General features: G+C 44.3%; 1 protein-coding gene across 1 annotated transcript in view; it reads right to left on the bottom strand.

Annotated features, from left to right (window-relative positions):
* LOC138761855 (WD repeat-containing protein 97-like) overlaps positions 1 to 20,169 on the bottom strand; it is a 160,520-nt gene that overhangs the window by 123,364 nt on the left and 16,987 nt on the right. Inside the window, exons 3-6 of the mRNA XM_069934771.1 lie at positions 18,488 to 18,550; positions 17,398 to 17,504; positions 12,651 to 13,261; positions 11,395 to 11,516 (exon numbers count right to left, since the gene is read on the bottom strand). Of these exons, the coding sequence (XP_069790872.1) occupies positions 11,395 to 11,516; positions 12,651 to 13,261; positions 17,398 to 17,504; positions 18,488 to 18,550 (903 nt within the window). The remainder of the gene's footprint in view (positions 1 to 11,394; positions 11,517 to 12,650; positions 13,262 to 17,397; positions 17,505 to 18,487; positions 18,551 to 20,169) is intronic.

Below are 20,169 nucleotides of genomic sequence, written 5' to 3'. Positions count from 1 at the left end.
AAACAAAAGTTGCTTTTAATTATATTTAAACATGAAAATAGAATCACACTTTAACTTAACCCCCTTCTAATTCTAAGCGCACATGTATGTAAGTTCAAAAAAGTTCTTTGATTCACAGTCCAATCTCACTTCTCATTCCTCCAAGTTCACTGGTTGCAGGCAATTCTTATACTGTGCACAGAATTTAACATTTATAAAGTTTACCAGACTTTGGTGCTTGAAAGGCAAATGGTTACCACTCAGGAAGGTTCTTGTCAGTTTTAGAGAGAGATTTGTTGTTCCAGGACATCCACAACTGATGTACTTCCATCAGCCACTCGTGTCTTGCTGACGAAACTTGCCCCTTCAGGGTTCTCCAGATGATAACCTCTTTCTTTCAGGTAACCACAGAGTTCCTTTTTGTTTCTATTATTCCAAGTGAAATATGAGACAGCCAGACCTCTCCTCTTGCATGAACCACAAGGGCTTTGACCAGGCCGTCTTACAAATGGGCTCTCCACAAGCTTTTCAGCTTGTCCTGTTCCAGTCCCACCAACTTATGCTGGCTGTAACACTGTAGAAGTGATCTGTGTGTGTGTCTCTATCTCTGAGAGAAAGCCTGTTTGACTCTCTCTGCTTGCAAAACCATTTGACCCTCTTACAACAGAAAGATCTCCTCCAGACAATTTGCAGCTCCAACATGCTCTTTCATCTGTTGCTTTTGTAAACAACAATCCATTCGTGAAGTCTCTTGAGCACTCTTCAAAGCTCTTGCAAAAGCTGTGGAGCTGATATGTCTAGCATTAGGCAGAGCTCCAGTATTTCAAATAAGATCTATTTTAAAGTGTTTGTATGTGACCTACTCTAACAAACCCTTTCCCAATTTATCTCCCAAAAACATTTCTATATACTCTGTCACAGTTCAGAGTTGGGATGTTATGATGAGAATTTATAAAACATCGGTGAGGTCAAATTTGGAGTATTGTGTGCAGTTTTGGTCACATAACTACAGTAAAGTTATCAATAAAATTGAAAGAGTGCAAAGAATTATTAGGATGTTGCCTAGACTTCAGGAATGAGGGGAGATTTGATGGAGGTATTTAAAATTATGAGGGGGATACACAGAGTAAAATGTAGGTTGGCTTTTTTCCACTGAGGGTAGGTGAGATACAAACCAGAGGACGTGGGCTAAGAGCGAAAGGGGAAATGTTTTGGGGGAACTTCCTCACACAGAGTAGTGGGGGTGTGGAACGAGCTGCCAGCTGAACGCGATCTCAATTTTAACATTTAAGAAGAATTTGGGCAGGTATGTGGATGGAAGGGGTCTGAATGGATATGCAATGGGTGCAGGTCACTGGGACAAAGCTGAATAATAGATTGTCCCAGATTTTTCTGTGCTGTAACGTTCTGTGGAGTAAAGGTACCATAGGAACATAGGAAGTAGAAACAGGAGTTGGCCAAAAATGGCCCATCGAGCCTGCTCCGCCATTCAATACGATCATGGCTGATCGTTGATACCATAATGCTTTTAATCTGCAGAAGGTGGTGAATGCAGCTCAGAACATGACACAAACGACCCTCCTCTCCATGGACTCCATCTGCATCTCCCACTGCCATGGAAAGGCAGCTGACACACAAAAGGACCCATCACACCCTGGACACACACTTTTTATTAAATTTAAATTTAAACAGACAGCATGGTAACCGGCCCTTCCGCCCCATGCCCTAAATAAATCCAATTAACCCACCAACCCGTAACATCTTTCAAATGTGGGAGGAAACTGGAGTACCCAAGGAAAACCCATGCAGACACTGGGAGAGCGTGCAAACTTTCAGACAGCGCTGGATTCAAATTTAGGTCACAGGTGCTGTAATAGTGTTGTAACTGTGCTGCTCTCCTCCGATCAGGAAGAAGGCTCCAGAGTATGAAAATGCACACCAACAGGCTTCAAGACAGTTTCTTCCCTGCAGCCATCAGGCTCCTGAATGAACCCCACACAATTGCTCTCACATTGCCCTTGCTTGGTGTCAGTTCATCTATTTTTCATTGCAACTCTATACTGTAATTTGCAAAGACTGCCTGCCAAAGACGTATGGATTTAATCGATTAGTTGGTTACATGGGTATAATTGAGAGAGCTGTCTGTATGGTAGATCTAGTCTGTTAAGCTGCTCACAGAAGAACCCTTCTCACTGTACTAAGAATAAAATAACAAAATAAACTTGGAAAGCTTGCACCTGCAGTACTATGGTAAAAAAACAGAAATTATGGAGGAACTCAGCCAGTCTCAAAGCGTCCAGAGGAGGTAATGATATATTACCAACATTTCGGACCTGAGCCCTTCGTACTGTGTGCAGGCTTGGCCCCCTGCCCAAGAAAGGCTTCAAGATTCAAGGTTATTTTTATTGCCATGTATTCAAACATTAAAAATGTAACGTAATTCCTGCTGTAGGGTTGCCATTGGAATTGCCCAGTGCCCTCTACAGTAAGAGAAATAAAAGAAAGTCCCGATAGAGTCACTGACATGAATTCACCGGCAGCTCTCCTGCAGATGCACAGGACCCCCCCCCCCCCCCCACCTTCATTGGCAAACCGAGCTCCAGATCCAAACCTCCGACTCAATCAGGAAGCCTTCAGCACCCGAGGCCCCTCAGGAGACCTTGTTGCCCTCGGCACCTTCACAAATCCCAGCTCCAACTCCTGGTTCCCAAGAGCTGGTCTCTAGCAGCCCACAGCCTGTGTGGGTCCTTCGACTACAAGTTCCCAACTGCCCGCAGCCTGTGTGGGCCTCTCTGCTTCTTAACTGAGGGGGGGGGGGGGGTTCTCTCCATTTCTGTTGCCCTGCGCCAGTCCTCTGCTCCCTCATCCTCTCTTGGCTGCTGCCAAGCACAGGTACCGCCATCTTGGGCACAGACTCTATGGTTGTAGGATTTTAAATAAAAACACCAATGGCTCCTTTAACAGGCTGCTTAAATCCTGTACAGAGCCATCGTGATTAGGACCAGGCATTAGGTCCCATCAGAGCAGTGGTGTTTCTCTGCACCCCACTCACCTGGCTCTGCTCCCACAAAAGCTCTAACGTTACAGCAGCGAGATGCTAAACACAGAGCTAATGGAAGAACACACAGACACCACTGTGGCTGGAGCAAGAAAAGATTTAATTTTTTTAAATGGCACCACTTTTAAGTCACTTGCTGTCCTAAGCTGCCCAGCTGGAAGTGTTGTCATTACCTCATCTCAGCAGGCCTCCTAGCTGTAGTCTTTCTGGGCATTGAAGAAAGAGACCCAGCGCCATCTTGAGCATCATCTCTGCCCTAACCCTGGGTCCGACATTTTGACTGTTGGTTCGCGTGATTGCGGTACCGCTGTTGTAACACATTGCCAGTGCCGCTACAGCACTGAAATTTTTTTGCCTGCATAAGAGTCTCTAAATGCCCCATGGTACATGCCTCCACCATCACCCCTGGCAATGTATTCCAAGCATCCATTACTCTCGGTATAAATAATTTACACCTGACGTCTCCCCTAAAATGTCCTTCCCCAACCTGAAATGAATGTTTTGGGGAATTAGGAGGTGAGTCTGTCACTCCAAGATGCAATTTTTTGGACCAAATTTTCGGGTCAAATTTGGGGAGGGGTCAACTTTTACATGGGTCAAACTTTCGACCTTGGTAAGTATCTGCATCGTTCAAGGGGTCCGGAGCTCAGATGGCTGGGACCAGGTGTAAGTCCACGCTCAGGGCGTCGGGAGCTCGTATGGCCAGGTGGCTGCAGCATCAGGAGCTCCGGTGGGCAAGTAACCAGGGTGAGAATCCATTGTCAGGGGCTTGAGAGCACAGATTGGTGGGCGTCCAGGGCGATAATCTGCTGCTGGGGTGTCAGGAACTTGGATGGTGGGTGGCTGGGGTGTGGACTATTACACAGTATCAATGATTACATTGGCCAACCCAGAGGAAGAAGAAGAGGAAGAGTACAGTGAAATAGAAGAAGAAAAGAAAGGCAAGATAAAGGATATACTTTCTCTTATTAAAGAATACATGGAGTCATTTAAAGAATGGCAAGCGCAGGAATTTGATGATTTAAGAAGAAGAATAAACAACACAGAAGAGAAAATGAATAAAATAGATATGACCTTAACAGAAATGGGAAAGAGAATGGACAAGATGGAAGAGCGGGAAGCAGCAGTAGAAATGGAGGTAGAGGACTTAAAAAAGAAATTAGAGGAATCTAATAAAAAAGTTATAGAGACACAAGAGCTGTTAGCTCAGAAAATAGATATAATGGAAAATTATAACAGAAGAAATAACACAAAGATAGTGGGCCTTAAGGAAGATGAAGAAGGCAAGAATATGAGAGAGTTTATAAAAGATTGGATCCCTAGGATCCTAGGATGTCCAGAACTACAGCAAGAAATGGAAATAGAAAGGGCACATAGAGCATTGACCTTTAAACCACAACCACAACAAAAACCAAGATCTATTTTAGTAAAATTCCTAAGATATACTACAAGAGAAAAGGTACTGGAGAAAACAATGGAAAAAGTAAGAGAGGGCAACAAGCCACTGGAGTACAAAGGGCAAAAAATCTTCATTTATCCAGATATAAGTTTTGAACTCCTAAAGAAGAGAAAGGAGTTCAATACAGCAAAGGCGATTTTATGGAAGAAAGGGTATAAATTTATACTAAACCATCCAGCGGTTTTGAAAATATTTATTCCAGGACAACAAAACAGACTATTCTCGGATCCAGAAGAAGCACGAAAATTTGCAGAACAATTACAAAATAGACTGAGGGATGAAGACGTGTAATGAGAGTAAAAATGACCACGATTTATATGTATGTGGGTAAAGAGGTATAAGTGTGTATATGTATAACGTGCATACGTGAATGTATACGTATTTAGAGGAAAATATAGATAGTATAGACAAGAATTAATAAGGGAAGGAAATGGAATAGAGGGAATAAGGAGGGAACTAAAAGAGTGACCTTTGTTACATATGAAAAGTGAAATCTTTTCCGGGGGGGGCTGGGTGGGGGGGAGTTACGGTCACTGCAAAATCAGCTGACGCTTGCGAGTGAATTCGCAAACCCAAATGGAGAGGGGAGATGTGGTTGTCCGACAAGGGATAAAGGACAACTCAGGAGGGGAAGGGCAGATTGGGGCTAAAGAAGTTTTAAATAGGAGAATAAGGAAAATGTTTGATGTTTTAGGAATGTTGTCTTATAAAGGGTTTAAAATAAGAAAACAGAAATGGAAAAGGAGGAAAGGTAATGATGGAAAAACGGAAAGGGAAGATAAACAAAGTATAAAATGGCTACGTTGAACTATATGACTTTAAATATTAATGGAATACATAACCAAATTAAAAGGAAGAAACTGCTAAATTTACTGAAAAAAGAAAAAAATTGATATAGCATTTGTGCAAGAAACACACTTAACTGAATTGGAGCACAAGAAATTAAAGAGAGATTGGGTAGGACATGTAACAGCACCATCGTATAATTCAAAAGCAAGAGGAGTGGCTATATTAATTAGTAAAAATGTGCCATTTAAAATAGAAGAGGAAATAATAGATCCAGCAGGGAGATATGTAATGATAAAAATGTCAGATATATTCGGAGTTTTGGAATCTACTCAATGTATATTCACCTAACGAAGAAGGTCAAAAGTTTATGCAAGATATCGTTTTGAAGGTAGCAAATACGCAAGGGAATATATTAATAGGAGGGGATTTCAACCTGAATTTGGATTCAAATATGGATAAAACTGGGAAAAAAATTAACAGAAAGAACAAAGTAACCAAATTTATAATTAAATCAATGGAAGAAATGAAACTTTTGGATATATGGAGGAAACAACACCCAAAAGAAAAGGAATATTCATATTACTCGGCTAGACATAAAACATACTCAAGAATAGACCTATTTTTGTTATCAGCTAGTATGCAAGATAGAGTAAGAAAAACAGAATATAAAGCAAGAATTCTTCTTCTTTGGCTTGGCTTCGCGGACGAAGATTTATGGAGGGGTTAAAAAGTCCACGTCAGCTGCAGGCTCGTTTGTGGCTGACAAGTCCGATGCGGGACAGGCAGACACGGTTGCAGCGGTTGCAGGGGAAAATTGGTTGGTTGGGGTTGGGTGTTGGGTTTTTCCTCCTTTGCCTTTTGTCAGTGAGGTGGGCTCTGCGGTCTTCTTCAAAGGAGGTTGCTGCCCGCCAAACTGTGAGGCGCCAAGATGCACGGTTTGAGGCGATATCAGCCCACTGGCGGTGGTCAATGTGGCAGGCACCAAGAGATTTCTTTAGGCAGTCCTTGTACCTTTTCTTTGGTGCACCTCTGTCACGGTGGCCAGTGGAGAGCTCGCCATATAACACGATCTTGGGAAAGCAAGAATACTATCGGACCATTCACCCTTAATATTGACAGTAAAGCTAGAGGACATCCCTCCAAGAATGTATTTTTTCTTTGGCTTGGCTTCGCGGACGAAGATTTATGGAGGGGGTAAAAAGTCCACGTCAGCTGCAGGCTCGTTTGTGGCTGACCTGTCCGATGCGGGACAGGCAGACACGATTGCAGCGGTTGCAAGGGAAAATTGGTTGGTTGGGGTTGGGTGTTGGGTTTTTCCTCCTTTGCCTTTTGTCAGTGAGGTGGGCTCTGCGGTCTTCTTCAAAGGAGGCTGCTGCCCGCCAAACTGTGAGGCGCCAAGATGCACGGTTTGAGGCGTTATCAGCCCACTGGCGGTGGTCAATGTGGCAGGCACCAAGAGATTTCTTTAGGCAGTCCTTGTACCTTTTCTTTGGTGCACCTCTGTCACGGTGGCCAGTGGAGAGCTCGCCATATAATACGATCTTGGGAAGGCGATGGTCCTCCATTCTGGAGACGTGACCCACCCAGCGCAGCTGGATCTTCAGCAGCGTGGACTCGATGCTGTCGACCTCTGCCATCTCGAGTACCTCGACGTTAGGGGTGTGAGCGCTCCAATGGATGTTGAGGATGGAGCGGAGACAACGCTGGTGGAAGCGTTCTAGGAGCCGTAGGTGGTGCCGGTAGAGGACCCATGATTCGGAGCCGAACAGGAGTGTGGGTATGACAACGGCTCTGTATACGCTTATCTTTGTGAGGTTTTTCAGTTGGTTGTTTTTCCAGACTCTTTTGTGTAGTCTTCCAAAGGCGCTATTTGCCTTGGCGAGTCTGTTGTCTATCTCATTGTCGATCCTTGCATCTGATGAAATGGTGCAGCCGAGATAGGTAAACTGGTTGACCGTTTTGAGTTTTGTGTGCCCGATGGAGATGTGGGGGGGCTGGTAGTCATGGTGGGGAGCTGGCTGATGGAGGACCTCAGTTTTCTTCAGGCTGACTTCCAGGCCAAACATTTTGGCAGTTTCCGCAAAGCAGGACGTCAAGCGCTGAAGAGCTGGCTCTGAATGGGCAACTAAAGCGGCATCATCTGCAAAGAGTAGTTCACAGACAAGTTTCTCTTGTGTCTTGGTGTGAGCTTGCAGGCGCCTCAGATTGAAGAGACTGCCATCCGTGCGGTACCGGATGTAAACAGCGTCTTCATTGTTGGGGTCTTTCATGGCTTGGTTCAGCATCATGCTGAAGAAGATTGAAAAGAGGGTTGGTGCGAGAACACAGCCTTGCTTCACGCCATTGTTAATGGAGAAGGGTTCAGAGAGCTCATTGCTGTATCTGACCCGACCTTGTTGGTTTTCGTGCAGTTGGATAATCATGTTGAGGAACTTTGAAAAGTGCAGAGAACAAAACAAAGGACTCTACATCACCTTTGTTGACCTCACCAAAGCCTTCGACACCGTGAGCTGGAAAGGGCTTTGGCAAATACTAGAGCGCATCGGATGTCCCCCAAAGTTCCTCAACATGATTATCCAACTGCACGAAAACCAAGAATGTATAGATGGAGATTAAACCCCATGTTACTTAAAAGGCAGGATTTTAGAGAATTTATTGAAAAACAAATTAAAATGTATTTTGAAATAAATACGGAATCAGTGGAAGATAAGTTTATACTATGGGATGCAATGAAAGCATTCATTAGAGGGCAAAAAATAAGTTATGTAACCAAGACGAAGAAGGACTATAATCAGGAAACAGAGCAGTTGGAAAGGGAAATAGTAAATATAGAAAAAAAATTAGCAATGAAGGAAGATACAACTAAAAGAAGAGAATTGGCAGATAAAAAAATAAAATATGAAACATTACAAACATATAAGGTGGAGAAGAACATAATGAAGACAAAACAGAAATATTATGAACTGGGTGAAAAAACGCACAAAATTCTAGCATGGCAGCTTAAGACAGAACAAGCTAAGAAAATGGTATTGGCATCAAGGAAAAAAGACAAACAAATTACATATAATCCAACGGAGATCAAGGAAAACTTTAGAGAATTCTACGAACAATTATACTGAACTGAAAACGAAGGGAAAGAAGGGAAAATAGATGAATTTCTGACTAAAATTGAACTACCAAAACTACAAATAGAGGAACAAAATAAATTAACAGAACCATTTGGAATAGTAGAAATACAAGAGATAATAAAAAAATTACCAAATAATAAGACACCAGGAGAAGATGGATTCCCAATAGAATTCTACAAAACATTTAAAGACTTATTAATTCCGCCCCTCCTGGATGCAATCAATCAGATTGATGAAACACAAAGCTTACCAGATTCATGTAAAACAGCAATAATTACAGTAATACTAAAGCAAGGGAAAGATCCACTCTCACCAGCGTCATATAGACCAATATCTTTACTAAACATAGATTATAAGATAATAGCTAAACTATTAGCAAACAGATTAGCAGAGCATGTACCAAAAATGGTAAATTTAGACCAAACTGGATTTATCAAAAAAAGACGCACAACAGACAATATTTGTAAATTTATTAACTTAATTCATGCAGTAGAAGGAAATAAAGCACCTACAGTAGCAGTTGCTTTAGACGCAGAGAAGGCCTTTGACAGAGTAGAATGGAATTATTTGTTCAAAGTATTGCAAAAATTCAATTTACCGGAGAAGTATATTAATTGGATTAAAGCATTATATAAGGGACCGTTAGCGAAAGTGACAGTAAATGGACATGTATCAAAGCAATTTAACTTAAGCAGGTCAACGCGGCAGGGATGCCCACTATCACCTTTATTGTTTGCGTTAGCTATAGAACCACTAGCAGAATTGATAAGAATAGATAATAATATAAAAGGAATAAAAATAAAAGACAAGGAATATAAAATCAGTCTATTTGCGCATGATGTTATAGTGTACTTAACAGAACCAGAACTATAAATAAAAGAATTATATAAGAAATTGAAGGAATATGGAGAAGTGTCGGGTTACAAGATAAACGTAAATAAAAGTGAAGCAATGCCTATGAATAATGCGGATTTCTCAAAATTTAAGAAGGAATCTCCATTTAGATGGCAAATGCAGGCAATAAGATACCTAGGTGTACAAATAAACAAAAATCTCGGCCAACTATATAAACTCAATTATTATCCACTAATGAAAAAATTACAGGACGATTTAGAGCATTGGAAAGATTTGCCACTAACACTAATAGGAAGGATAAACTGTATTAAAATGAACATTTTTCCAAGGATATTATACTTTTTCCAGGCATTGCCAATACAACTGACAGAAAAATTCTTTAAGGGGTTGAAGAAAATAATAAGGAAATTTTTATGGAGAGGGGGGGAAACCGAGGATAGCACTAGATAAATTAACAGAATGGTATAAACAAGGAGGCTTACAACTGCCAAACTTTAAAAATTATTATAGAGCCGCACAATTAAGATACCTATCAGATTTTTACCAAACAAGGGAAAAACCAGATTGGACTAGATTAGAATTAGATAAAATAGGGGAAAAGATACCTGAACACATATTATATAAATGGGATGAAAAATTGGTACAACATAGAAGTTCTCCAGTATTACATCATCTCCTCAATATTTGGAAGAAGATTCATGTAGAAAGAAATAAAACAAATTATCAATTACCAAAACTAATATTGACGCAAAACAAGTTACTCCCTTTTACAATAGATAACCTTTCCTTTAGAGAATGGGAAAAAAAAGGGATTAAAAGAATAGAAAATTGTTTTTCAGGAAATATATTCTTATCCTTTGAACAAATGAAAGATAAGTACAATATAACTCAAGATACAGCGCTGGCATATTACCAATTGAGATCCTACTTGAAGGATAAATTAGGAAGCAGTTTGAGTTTGCCAGAGGCAAGTAACCTTGAATATGTGATTACAGATACAATGATAATCAAAAGATTTATAACAAATATGTATATTAAACTGCAAGAAAAGGAGAATGAGGAAACAAATGGTAAAACTAAACAAAAATGGGAATAAGATTTAAATATAAAGATAAAAAAGGAAACATGGGAGAAGTTATGCTCCGGAACGATGAGAAATACAATAAATACGAGGTTACGTATGATACAATATAACTGGATACACAGACTATACATTACACCTCAAAAGTTAAATAAATGGGACCCAACAGTATCTGATAGATGTTTTCGATGTAAAAAAGAAATGGGAACAACAATTCATGCAATCTGGACATGTGAGAAAGTAGAAAAATTTTGGGAAGATCTCAATCAGATATTAAATAAAATAACAGAAAACAATATACCAAAGAATCCAGAGATCTTTCTCCTAAGTAACATAAAAAACAAAGAATTTGGAATTGATTTTGAGGATGCACAAAAAAGATTTGTTAAGATAGCTCTAGCCATAGCAAAAAAATGTATTATGTCAACCTGGAAATTGGAAGATAATCTGAAAATACAACAATGGTATATAGAAATGAATAAATGTATTCCATTAGAAAAAATAACATATAGTTTAAGAAATAATATTGAAATATTTGAACAAATATGGGAGCCTTACATTAAATACAATAGCGAAAACCTACCGGGGACAATCATTACCTAAGTTGATGGAAGGAGAAGGAAAGAAAAGAATGGACTCAGTAGAATTTCTGGTGTATTTTTGTTGAGTGACAACATTGTCTGACTGGTTTAATGTATCCTAGATTGTATACCTTAAATGGATGGGAGGGGGGGGGTGTGGGGGGTGGGTTGGGAGGAGGGAGGGGGGGGGAGAAAATGTCACTGTATATGTGTGAAAAGGAAAAAGTGTGTATCATGACTAATGTGATTTATGGTGTGAAAAATAAAAAATTTTAAAAAAAAATGATTACATGAGAATGTATTGTACGGTAGGCTAGTCTAACTGAGTTTGTGCACCTAAGGATGCAGTTTTTTCCTGATGCCCTGTGTCTTGCCCCATTGGTTTGACTCCTTAGTTACCCATCCCCTCTCACCCAGCCACTTTCAGAAACCCAGGGGGATAAGCCGCATGGGTCTCCACTCACCTCGGTGCCCGATAAATGCCATCTGCAGGTTCCAAGTCTGGTCCCAGATTTTTATGTTCCCATCCTGGCAGGAAGTAATCACACATCGCAGAGGTTCCATGAAGGCGATCCCAGTGATATTCCTGGTCAGAGGGTGATTAGGTTAATCAACAGAAGGCTCCCTAACCACGCGTGCACACTGCACAAGCATCAGAGATTAGGCGTCCAATGGAGGCTACTTCTCAGACACCATGATGGGAGATGAGGCCTGATGGAGGGGCACGCAAGGTGGGAGTGCAGGGCTGTTGCTCAGATCGGAGACCAATGGTGTGCCGCAAGGGTCAGTGCTGGTCCACTGTTTGTGGAACTCAGCCAGTCTTGCAGCGTCCATAGGAGGTAAAGATATATAACTGACGTTTTAGGCCTGAGGCCTTCTTCAAGGTACGAGTATAAAAAGCAGGCAGGAGTAAAAGGCTGAGGAGAAGGAAAGAATGGCCAGGGGGAGTAAGTGCAGGCAACAGACTGGTGGAATGCTGTGGTCATGTGGAAGCTGCAGCAGATGATCTGTGGAATGTGAGGTTAGTGGGGAGAAAGGGAGGACAAGAGGGGGGGAAGTTGATCAATCTAAGGTGGGATCGGAGGCAGCTCCATTGGAATCTTGAATAAAGGCTTTGTTTGGACCAGGTCTGATGGAATAGAGGTTACCCAGAGGCAGCAGGTGACCGGTGCCCAGATCATAGATGGAGATGTCCAGAGAGCAGAGGGAGAGCTTTCCACCCAAGCTTCTAGGTATATGGGAGTGGGCCTCTGGGTGCTGTGTTTAGGGGGGTGGGGGTTGGGTTTGTAGGGATAATCAGGGGTGGAGGGGTTGGGGGGGAGAGACCAGGGGCAGAGAGGGGGGTGGGGAGCCTGGAGGGGCAGGGAACACCAAGGGCAGAGGCAGGGTGCACCGGAGGTGGAGGGAGGCAGATAAGAACAAATGGGCAGAGAGGATGGGGGGGGGTTGGGGGGAGAGAGATCAGGGTATAGGTAGTGGGGAGGTACTCGGGGGTGGAGGAGAGAGACCTGGGGCCAGAGGAGGGGGAAGAGAGACTGGGTGGGTAGATGGCAAGGGACCAGAGGTGAGGGGGAGGGAAGAGAGACTGGGGGCAGGTAGGGGAAGGAGCCCGGGGGTTGGGAAAGAGACTGGGGGCAGGGAGGAAAGAGAGTGGGGGCAGAGAGAGGAGAGGGGATGGGAGGGGGAGGGGGCGGTGGGGAAGTGTGGACTGTGGAGTTACCTGTCGTGCAGGTGTTTCTCGTAGCTAAGGAGTATTCCCTTGGTCAAGTCGAAGGCAGCCACTCCAGTCCCACACACTGCATAACAACGCTGGGCACAGGTGACTGTCAGGCCCGAAACGGATGTCCTCTCTAGTACCAGGTGGGTGAGCAGATCACCCTCGGTCAAGCCATCGGTAATGGCAGTGCTGCACGCCAAGTCTCCGCAGCCAATGGAGAAGCGCCAGGAGCAGAGGTTCCCGGCACCGGCAGTGACCACCAAATTCAGCTCCCGGCTGTAGCAGCAGCAGGTGATGCCATGCTGTGCCTGGGTGATGGACAGTGTCTGGAAGTCTGTGCTCAGCACCTTCACTTGGGGACACCGGTTCCATCCCACGTACCGGTTAACCAGGTTGGCATGGACAATCCCCTCGAGGGGCTCCTGCAGCCTCAGCTCTCGGGTCTTCCGCCCATCACAGCTGTAGACGCAGATGTGGGTGTTGGACAGCAGGCAGACGACCTCCTTGGTGGCGATGTTGAATGTCACGTGCTGCACCCCCCTCTTGTACTTCACTCGCTGTACATGTTGCAGACCATGCCCCAGGTCCAGGGGTTTCCAGTCCGACCGCTTCACCTGCACAGTTCCAGGAGAGTGGCACACTGTTATAACAAACAAGGCCGAGCCAAGGCCACACACAAATTCGAGGAACAACACCTTGTGCTCCATCTCTGCACTCTCCCACCAGACAGCATTAACATCGACTTCTTCAATATCTGTTAGAACCATGGAACACTACAGCACCGAAACAGGCCCCTTCAGCCCTTCTAATCTGTGCTGAACCATTTTTCTGCCTAGTCCCACTGACCTGCATCCAGTCCATATCCCTCCATACTTCTCCCATCCATGTACCCATCCAAATTCACTCCCTCCCACGTCTCTCTCTTTCCCTATCCCTCTGCCTCCATTCCTCCAGCTCTTCACCCCCTCCTCTCCTATCAGAGCATAAACAAGGAAGTCTGTGGGTGGAGTGTAGTACAGAAAATGCTGGAGAAACTCACGCACCATCCGTAGGAGGTCAAAGGCAGGCGACGTTTCAGGCCTGAGCCCTTCGTCAGGAATGTCCAAATATCAGGCAGGCAGACGGTTGAATATAAAGGCAGGGGGTGGGGAAAGAGGGACGGAAGATAGGCTGAGCAGCAAGAGGTAATAGGTGGATACAGGTGGAAGGGGGAGAAAATAAAGTAGCTAAGAAGTGTCGGGGGAGAGGTGAAAGGGCTAAGAAGGGCAGTTCCACACACCATCATGCGTATCCACTGACAAACCAAGACCACTTACACGATGGAGGAACATTTCAGCCTTAACCTTCGTCAAAGCTCAAGCAGGAAGAATTGGTTATGGTTACCTTTATCTTTGCTAATATAAGTACACTGACCTGCTGAGTTTCTCCAGCATTGTGGTTTTCACAAGATAAAGGAACATCAGAGGCCATTCAGCCCACTAAGTCATAGAAACATTGGAAGTAGGAACAGGAGTCGGCCAAAAATGGCCCATCGAGCCTGCTCCGCCATTCAATATGATCATGGCTGACCTAACTCCACCTACCTGCCTTCTCCCCATATCCCCTAATTCCTCTATCATGTAAAAATTTATCTAACCGAATTTTAAATATGTTTAATGAGGCAGCCTCAACCACTTCCCTGGTGAGAGAATTCCAAACATTCACTACTCTCTGGGAAAAACTATTTTTCCTCATCTCTGTCCTAAATCTACTCCCCCGAATCTTGAGACTGTGTCCTCTCGTTTTAGTTTCCCCGGCCAGCTCCAAAAAACTTCCTACATCTATCCTATCCATACCTTTCATAATCCTATATGTTTCTATAAGATCTCCTCATTCTTCTGAACTCGAGTGAATACAATCCTAGACGATTTAATCTTTCATCATAAGTCAACCCCTTCATCCCAGGGATCAACCTAGTAAACCTCCTCTGGACCGTCTCCAAAGCCAGTACATCCTTCCTCAAATATGGAGACCAGAACAGGACACAGTACTCCAGGTGCGGTCCACATCTCCACCCTCAACTAAACTGTTCTCACATCTAGTTTCAAGTTCTGCCCTTTTCCCTATATCCCTTGATACCCTGGCTAATTAGGTACCTATCAATCTTCCCCTTAAACTCCCCCAATGATCAGGTCTCCACAGCTGCATGTGACAATGAATTCCACAAATCCACGACCCGCTGGCAAAAGAAATTTTTCCTCATCTCTGTTTTAAATGGGTACCTGCTAATTCTCAGACTTGTCCTGGATTCATTCACCAAGGGAAACATCTTTTCAACATTTGAAATGTTTCTGAGATCCCCTCTCATTCTTCTATCCTTAACCCTCAAAGCTGGGTCTGTTTTGAATAGTGGGAGGAAACCAGAAACCCCAGAGATAAACCACACAGACATGGGAAGAACATACAAACTCCTTACAGACAGCACGAGATTCAAACCCGGGACCCAATCCCTGGCGCTAAACGCATGCGAGGCAGTTTACTCGTGACACTATCGATAAATTTCATTCATCGTGATTTGGAAATGGATCGCTGTTCCTTCACCGTCTCTGGGTTCAAACCCTGGCCCACCATCCCTTCCCACACAGGACAGGTGGGGACCCTCACCTCCTCCATAGGACAGGTGGAGTAACAGGCCCTTCCATCCCATGAGCCTATGCCACCCAATTACACCCGTAGAACCGTAGGACATTACAGCACAGAAACAGGACCTTTGGACCTTCTAGTCTGTGTCAAACCATGTTTTTCCCCCTATGACCTTCACCCAGTTCATAGCCCACCATATACCTGTCCAAATTCTGCTTAAATGTTAAAATTGAGCATGTATTCACCACTTCAGCTGGCAGCTCGTAAAATACCCCCACCATTCTCTGTGTGAAGACATACCCCTTTTACCCTTAACCCATGTCATCTGGTTTGTATTTCACCCACCCTCAGTGGAAAAAGCCTGACTACATTTACTCTGTCTGTCCCCCTCAAATTTAAATACCTCCATCAAATCTGTATTCCCAGATCCCTCTGTTCTACCCCACTCCTCAGTGCCCGACCATTTACCGTGTACGTCCTTTCTTGGTTTGTCCTTCCAAAATGCAACACCTCTAAATTCTCTCTAATTTTTCACCCCATTTTTCCAGCTGGTCCAGATCCCTTGGAAGCTTTGAAAACCTTCTTTGCTCTCCACAACGCCTCCAATCTTAGTGTCATCTGCAAACCTGCTGATCAAATTTACCACATTATCATCCAGATCATTGATATAGATGACAAACAACAATGGTCCCAGCACCAATCCCTGAGGCCCACCACTAGTCACAGGCCTCTAGTCTAAGAAGCAATCATCCACCTCCACTCTCTGGCTTCTCCTGTCCAACCATTGTCGAATAAGATTGGTCAAACATGATCTACAAAGCTTTGTTGACTATCCCTAATCAGTTTCTGTCTATCCAAATAATTGTACATCCAATCTCTTCCAATAACACCTTCCAATAATTTATATACTATTGACGTCAGGCTCATCAGCCTATAATTTCCAGGGTTACTTTTGGAGCCTTTTTAAATAACAGAACGTGAGCTACCCTCCCATCCTCCAGCACCTCACGCATAGTGAAGGACATTTTAAATATTTCTGCCAGAGCCCCTGCAATTTCTACACGAGCCTCCCTCAAGGCCCGAGGGAATATCTTGTTAGGCCCTGGGGATTTATCCCCCCTTATTTGCTTTAAGACATCAACCACTTCCTCCTCTTTAATCTGTACAGGTTCCATTACCTCACTGCTTGTTTTCATTACTTCCCACGACTCTGTGTCCGTTTCCTGAGTGAAAACTGATGGAAAAAAATCATTTAAGATCTCCCCCATCTCTTTTGGCTCCGTACAAAGCTTAGGAAACACTCTGATCTTCAAGGGGACCAATTTTGTCCCTTAATATCCTTTTGCTCTTGATATACCTGTAGAAACTCTTAGGATTTTCCTTCACATTGTCACCAAAGCAACCTCATCTCTTCTTTCAGCTTCCTGATTTCTTCCTTGTTTTTCTTTTATTTTTTATACTGCTCAAGTACCTCATTTGCTCGATATTGCCTGTACCTACTGCACATCTCTCCCTTCTTCTGAACCAAATCCCCAATATCCCTCTGCCTGCTAACCTTGCCTGACAGGAACATACAAACTCTGTACTCTCAGAATTTCATCTTTGAAGGTTCTCCACTTACCCAATAAACCAACACCCCGGTACATTTTGAATAGTGGGAGGTAACCTGAGGCCCCCGGGGAAACCCACACAGGTCACAGGGAGAATGTACAAACTCCTTACCGACAACACCAGATTCAAATCCGAGTCGTTGGTGCTGTTGATCATTACACTAATCTACTTATCTTAAAAGAGATGGAACTCACAGCCTTGATCTGAGTTTACACTCAACAAGCAAAGCGAGAGGGGAAGAAAAGGTTCCGGTAACATTGGGTGGCACGTTTGGCGCAACACTGAAACAGCACCAATGATTGGGAGCAGGGTTTGAATCCTGCGCTGTCTTTAAGGAGTTTCTATGTTCTCCCCGTGTCTGGGTGGGGTTTTACCCAGGGGCTCCAGTTTCCTCCCAATGTTCAAAACATACCAGGGATTGTAGGTTAATTGGGTGTAATTGGGCGGCAAAGACTTGTGGGACGAAAGAGCTTTTTAAAAATAAAGTTCTGGGGAAAAGTCAGCAGGGGCTCTGTACCTTTTCTATTGATTGGTGAACAGCCGCACTCAGGACGGACCACATGCGCTGAGCTTTGTCCTGTGCCAACTTCTGATCATCACGGTGTGGTGAGATGATGGGTGGGCCTGCAGCGTCAGGAGAGATGTACAAAATGTGGTTAGGTCAGGAACCAGCACAGCACAGGCCCTTCGGCCTATGGAAACCTACCCAACAGCAATCTAAAAGAGAAAGGGAGGGAGCGTGGGGGGGCAGAATGGGAGCGCGCAAGGGGGAGTGAAACAGAAATAAAATGTGAGAGTGCAAGTGGGGAGAGAGGTGATTGAGTCGGATGCGGAAAGTGAGACAGATGGAGAGGAAAAGAGAATGAGAGAGAGAGAGCTGGAGAGAGAGCGAGAGAGCTGAAAAGAAGGGGGCTGATCTATCTCAGTACCACATACCCGCTGATTTCCTGACACCCTTTTACTTATACACCTTCAGCCAATATGCGATTATACCATCGTTCCTGTACAGGGGTTATTCAGCCCACTGATGCAGTGTCAGCCCTTTATTGACTAAACACATCAGTCCTAATGCCTAACTCTCTTTCCAAAGCTTTATCATCTACTTAGGAAACCAGGAACAACAGACTCTGGAATCTTGAGTGAATGATGAGGTTGACGGATTGAAAAAAGGCATCGCAGTCGGACTGCAGTAACAGCAGCTCTGTCGCTGGTGTGGACCCAAGAGAGCAGAAAGTGGAGACACAGCGCTGCTCTGCAGGGTTCTACCCCCTCATCCTAATGCTCATGGCTCTGTTAAAGGAGCCTGTTTAAGGAGCCGATAGTATTTGGAAGTAAAATCATGCAACTGCAGAGTTCTATGCCTGAGATGGTGGCATCTGTACTTGACAGCGGCCACGAGGGGTTGCACATTCCAGGGGAACAGGGCACCAGAAATGGGGAGAACATCCCGTATACCCTTCCCCACCCGACCGTGGAGATGGAGAACTAGTTGCCAACCCTACAAGAAGGTGGTTCAGTGGCTGAGGGACCCACAGAGGGAGGGTTCTGGTGCTCATCATTCAGTGAGAGGAGGCGGAGAGGAAGACGGGGATTAGGGCCTGACTCACCCTTGTGCGGCAGAGTCTGCACAGGCTCCATGGTGTTCACAATGATGATCCCAGCAACCGGTCCTGTGAAGAATGAAGGCAAGGTCAACACTTGTGACTGTGTTCTCAACTTGGAAAGCACAGCTGGAGGCAGGGCAATTTGCATAGCTGGCCTGCACCAGCAGAGCTTCTAATCATGCCCAACGGAAAGTGGCTCCACAGATGCTGCCTGACCTGCTGAGTGTTTCCAGCAATGGCTGTTTTTATTTCAGATTTACGGCAGCTCTGACATTTTGGTTTTCACTATCAGTCACATCATTGACTGGGATTATGGCCCAAATCCACTTCACATCACCAGTTACCAGGGTTTTAACCCATTACAGCTGACCCAAATAGTTTGCAACCCATTGAGGCAAGAAACATTGGCAAGAGGAGGCCATTTGGCCCTTATCACCTGCTATACCTTGGTTCCATAATCACACAATCCTGGACCCAAAACTGTGAACTGGTTGGAACCAGAGCCTAGGTGGTACAGCACAGAAGCAGACCCTTCAGCCCATCGAGTGTGCTCTGTATAATCTACCTATCTACACCACTTACTTGTATGCACTCTCCCAACATTTACAGTGAGTGGCCAATTCACCTCAACCTGTCTGTTTAATGGCCTGTTTCTGACCACAGGACTTTGCCCTGCAATGTTGACTAGTTCACTCCACAGATGCTGCCTGACCTGCTAAGTATCCAGTGTTTCCATGGTTATTTCATTCCTCATAATTTGCCCGCCTCATCCCTTACCCTTCATCCTCATTGCTCACACTCAATGCCCACCCCCACCCTCATTGTCTACCCCCACTCCCCACTCTAATCCTTAAACTACTTTCACCATCCACCCCTCATCAACTATCCTCACCCTCACCCACCCTCATCACCCACCCTAACCCTTCCTCACTCAGCCCCAAACTCTCAACTTCATCACCCTCCCTCACCCCTACTCAAACCCATTACCCTCACTACCCACCCTTACCCTTCACCCTCATTCCCTCACCCTCTTCTCCCCTACTCTCACCCCTCATCGTCCACCCTCACTGTCACTCCCTCTACCCTCATCCCTTCTCCCCCTCATACCTCTCACCATCATTCCCTCTCCCTCAGCACACACCTTCACTCCATCCTCATTCCCTCACCCCCAGCCTGCTCATCCTATCACATCACTCCCCCCCCAACCCTCGTACGGTAACTTATTATTTGTTGGTGTAGTTTACAATCCTGTGTGGCTACAAGAATGTTGATGATCTGTGCCTTGTACTTGTGTGTACGACAATAAACTCATGAATCTCCAACCTACCTTCTTTGTACTGTTAAAGCATAAAATAATTGGTTTCTCAAAACCAACCAATTCGTTAATTTCACTAAGTGGAGTGGAATTCGCAAAGATTCACCGCTAATCTAACTGCCAACTGTCATCAATCATATCTCCTCTGTCACCAACTATTTCCCTCCCAACAAATGGTTTTCAACAGGTTATTATTTATTACAGGTTTCAATGTGTAATTAGCTACATCTTTCTTTAGTCTCTCACTTTTATAAAAATTTTAATTTAGACATACAGCATGGTAACAGGCCCTTTCGGCCCACGAGCCTGTTCCGCCCAATTACACCTCAATGACCAACAACCTCCGGTCCGTTTTGAAGGGTGGGAGGAA

The sequence above is a fragment of the Narcine bancroftii genome, chromosome 1 (genome assembly GCF_036971445.1).
Source record: "Narcine bancroftii isolate sNarBan1 chromosome 1, sNarBan1.hap1, whole genome shotgun sequence".
NCBI lineage: Eukaryota > Metazoa > Chordata > Chondrichthyes > Torpediniformes > Narcinidae > Narcine > Narcine bancroftii.
The sequence above is the reverse complement of the archived record's forward strand: the minus strand, read 5'-3'. Positions and strand labels throughout refer to the sequence as shown.